Below are 3,122 nucleotides of genomic sequence, written 5' to 3'. Positions count from 1 at the left end.
CCGCTCGTGGAGCTCCGTGGGCGTGGCCAAGCTCGTCCCGCCGGCGGCCGGGGTGGGGGCGGGCGGCCGCCATTGGCTCCCGGGCCCGCGCCCGGCATCTGGCGGCGGTGGAGCAGCCGGCTGCTGCTGAGCCCGCGAGGGAGAGCGCGAGAGAGCAGCGTCGACTGTGCGCGAGCGAGGGAGAGAGATAGGAGAGGTGGGGCAGAGTGGAGGGTGCTCGTTGTTGTACTGAACAGGTTTTTATAGTCGGCCCACTATTACTTTACCGTTCGGAAAAGGTCACGTGATGGGCCCGAACGCCATCTAAGCCAATCAGAAGACTCGTCGGCGAAAAGCCGAACGGTGAAGTAATCGTGGGACGACTGTATTTGTCGTCTACACGGGCACAGCCACCGCGGCGGCGGTGGTGTTCCCCGAGTATCCGAGCCGAGCAGAGCCGAGCCGGGCCCTTGACGGTAGGCGCCAGGCCGCGCTACGCCACGCCACGCCGCGTACAGGCTCGGCCGGCCCGCGCCGCGCCGCGCCCGCTCGCTACCGTCGGTCGGTCGGTCGGTGAGGTGAGGTTAGAGAGAGCCCAGTCGGCCAGTCTCTACCGTCACGTTAGCGGGCCGCCGCGCGAGCCTCCGCTCCGCACCGATCCACACGAGGAACGAGCCCAGTCGCGCGCGCGTGTGTGTTGTGTTGTGCTGTGCTGTGCTGTTTGACAACATCGAACGGACGGTCGTATCATCGGCGCGTGTCAGTGTGAGTGCGTGCGTACGTGCGTGCGTGTGAGTGAGAAGGTAATGGTTAGCGGAGGTTAGGTTCGTGCGCGGAGAGCGGGCCGCCGCCGCTGCAAGATACGTGAGTGATACATACAAAAGGCGGCAAAGTGAATGTGAATGTGCACAGCATAGTTTCATGTGCGTGCGTGCGTGTGCGTGTGTGTGTGCTGCACAATAAACATAATCGGATCTGCCGAGCAGCCCAGCCTTGGCAGGCCGGCCGCAGGACGCTTATCGAGTTACACACCTGGTCTTGGCCGCAATCATCGAAGCCATCAACGCCGCCGCCGCCAGCACCATCATCTCGCGAGGCGTGCGCAGCAGAGGTGTTGTGCGGCGCGCTCCGGTTGAGCTGTTGCCTTGAGGCTGGCTGCTGAAGGACCTCGCGGACCCGCGGTGGACCCGTGGACGTCGTGGTGCTATAGCCCCAGCTTCCGCGCTATCGCCTGCGGGATGCCCTGGTGGTAGCCAGCGCACGCGCCCTACTGCTGCTGCAAGCTGTGTCCTCCCGTCGGCGTCGACACGGCCCTCATGTCCTCCACGGTGGCTGCCCACCGCCCGGGACTAGGATTCGACCAGGACCTCGGCGGCGGCGAGGTGCTCCGCTGGCCGCGGCCCGAGGCTGCTCGCCACCACCACCACCACCAGCTCCACGTCGAGGAGGACGTGACCGTCGAGGCCACGTCCCGCGCGCCCCCGCCGGCGTCCGCCCTGCCCGTCATGGACCTCTCGACGAGCGTCCGCCCCCGGCAGGTCCACGACGGCCTCGGCCAGGGCGCGCGGCCGCCGTCGCCGCTGCGCTCGGCCGCCACCCTGGACCACACCCCCGTCGTCGGGCGCGTCGCCAAGTCCGTCTTCTCCATCCGCAGCCTGGTAGGGGGGGACGCCAAGGAGGACGACGCCGAGGACGAGCCCAGGACCACGCCCCCCGACGGCTCCGGCGGGGACAACGGCGCCTCGGACGACAGGCCGCCCTCGTCGAGCCCTCGGCAAGGTGAGTCCTGTCGCCCCCGCCTGCTCATCATAAGCCTCCGGGGCCGCTGGGGCCGCCCCGGCAGTAGCACGCGACACAGACGTGTCAACCGCAGAGCCGCAGACCACCGCCGTCACTCGCCGTCACCGCCGTCACCGCCTCCAGCCGCCGTCAACCTGTCAATTACCGGTAGTGTCACGGTCTGTAGTTAGGCCCCGCGGCCCCGACGACGCGGCTGAACCTGCCATGCCACGCCGCCTTGCCCTTGCCCGTGTCGTCGTGTCCCTTACGGCGGCGGTGTGACGGGGGTGGCACCTCTCCAACTACAAATAGGGTTGTCACGACGGCTGCTTGTTTGCCAGCGAACTGGAGCCTCGGGTCACGCGCAGTCAGTCCCGGGCCCTTCCTTATTGATCAGGCCTGCCAGCTCTGTCTGCTGTCAGCTGTAATGGGCTCGTGGATAGCTGAATTTTACTTTAAATGTAAAATGATGAACTTTGAAAAGAAAATGTTACAGGGAATTAATTTGTACTTGTTCATGGAAACAATTTTTAGACAGTCCCCTAAAGACTGTCTCTACCAGAGGGCATTTTTTCCCCTCTGTGCTATCCCGCTTGGTCGAGGACAGGCTATCTTTTTCGTCGAATTTCACATGAAACTATTTATTGCCGCGTGGGCGGGGCGGGGCGGGGCGGTGTGGAATGGAGTGGACCCATGTGACGTGGGCCCGTCTGTCATTACGAACTCCGCTGAGCCGGTGGCGGAGCTGTAAAGAGTGTAGGACTCCAAAAGAGAGGTAGAGTTACACACTAGCTGGGTGGAGTCACACTCTACTCTAGCTGGGTAGAGTTGCACTCTAGCTGGGTAGAGTTGCACTCTAGCTGGGTAGAGTTGCACTCCAGCTGGGCAGAGTTACAGTCTAGCTGGGCAGAGTTACACTCTAGCTGGAAAGAGGTAGAGAGAGATAGGAAAGAGCGAAGGAGGAGAGAGGGGAGAGGGGGGGGGGGGCAGGGAGCTCTGGTCCCGCCACTGTCGCCGCGCTGCGGCGCCGTCGCCTCCCCGGAATGATGATAAAATTGAAACGGCCAAACCACCTAACGTGTATCGCCCGAGCCTCCGTGAGCGTGGCGGGGCGGGGCGGGGCGGGCGCTGATGCTGTGACACGGCGCCGTAATTTGTAGGCGCATTACGCCCTCTGTGGCCGCGGCACGCCCCGCCCCGCCACGACAGTCAGACCCGCGTAACTTGGCCATCCGGCCTGCTGCTGCTGCCTATTGGAAGGCGCGGGCGTTAAAGGCAGAGGCGGCTGTGCGCGCGTGCCCGGCCTGTACTTAGCCAGGGGGACCGCCTTATTGACAGCTGAGCTAGAGAGGGGAATTGGGGGG

The 3,122-nt window shown here is 64.4% G+C and overlaps 1 protein-coding gene across 1 annotated transcript in view; it reads left to right on the top strand.

The window, feature by feature from the left end:
* The first annotated feature begins 508 nt into the window (after positions 1–508).
* LOC113217383 (homeobox protein aristaless-like) overlaps positions 509–3,122 on the top strand; it is a 118,630-nt gene continuing 116,016 nt past the window's right edge. The window contains exon 1 of the mRNA XM_052273142.1: positions 509–1,758. Within this exon, the coding sequence (XP_052129102.1) occupies positions 1,296–1,758 (463 nt within the window). The 5' untranslated portion in view covers positions 509–1,295. The remainder of the gene's footprint in view (positions 1,759–3,122) is intronic.

Source organism: Frankliniella occidentalis, unplaced genomic scaffold, assembly GCF_000697945.3.
Source record: "Frankliniella occidentalis isolate FOCC.00 unplaced genomic scaffold, Focc_3.1 Scaffold250, whole genome shotgun sequence".
Lineage (NCBI taxonomy): Eukaryota > Metazoa > Arthropoda > Insecta > Thysanoptera > Thripidae > Frankliniella > Frankliniella occidentalis.
Note: the sequence above shows the minus strand (reverse complement) of the source record. Positions and strands in the feature narration are given on the sequence as shown.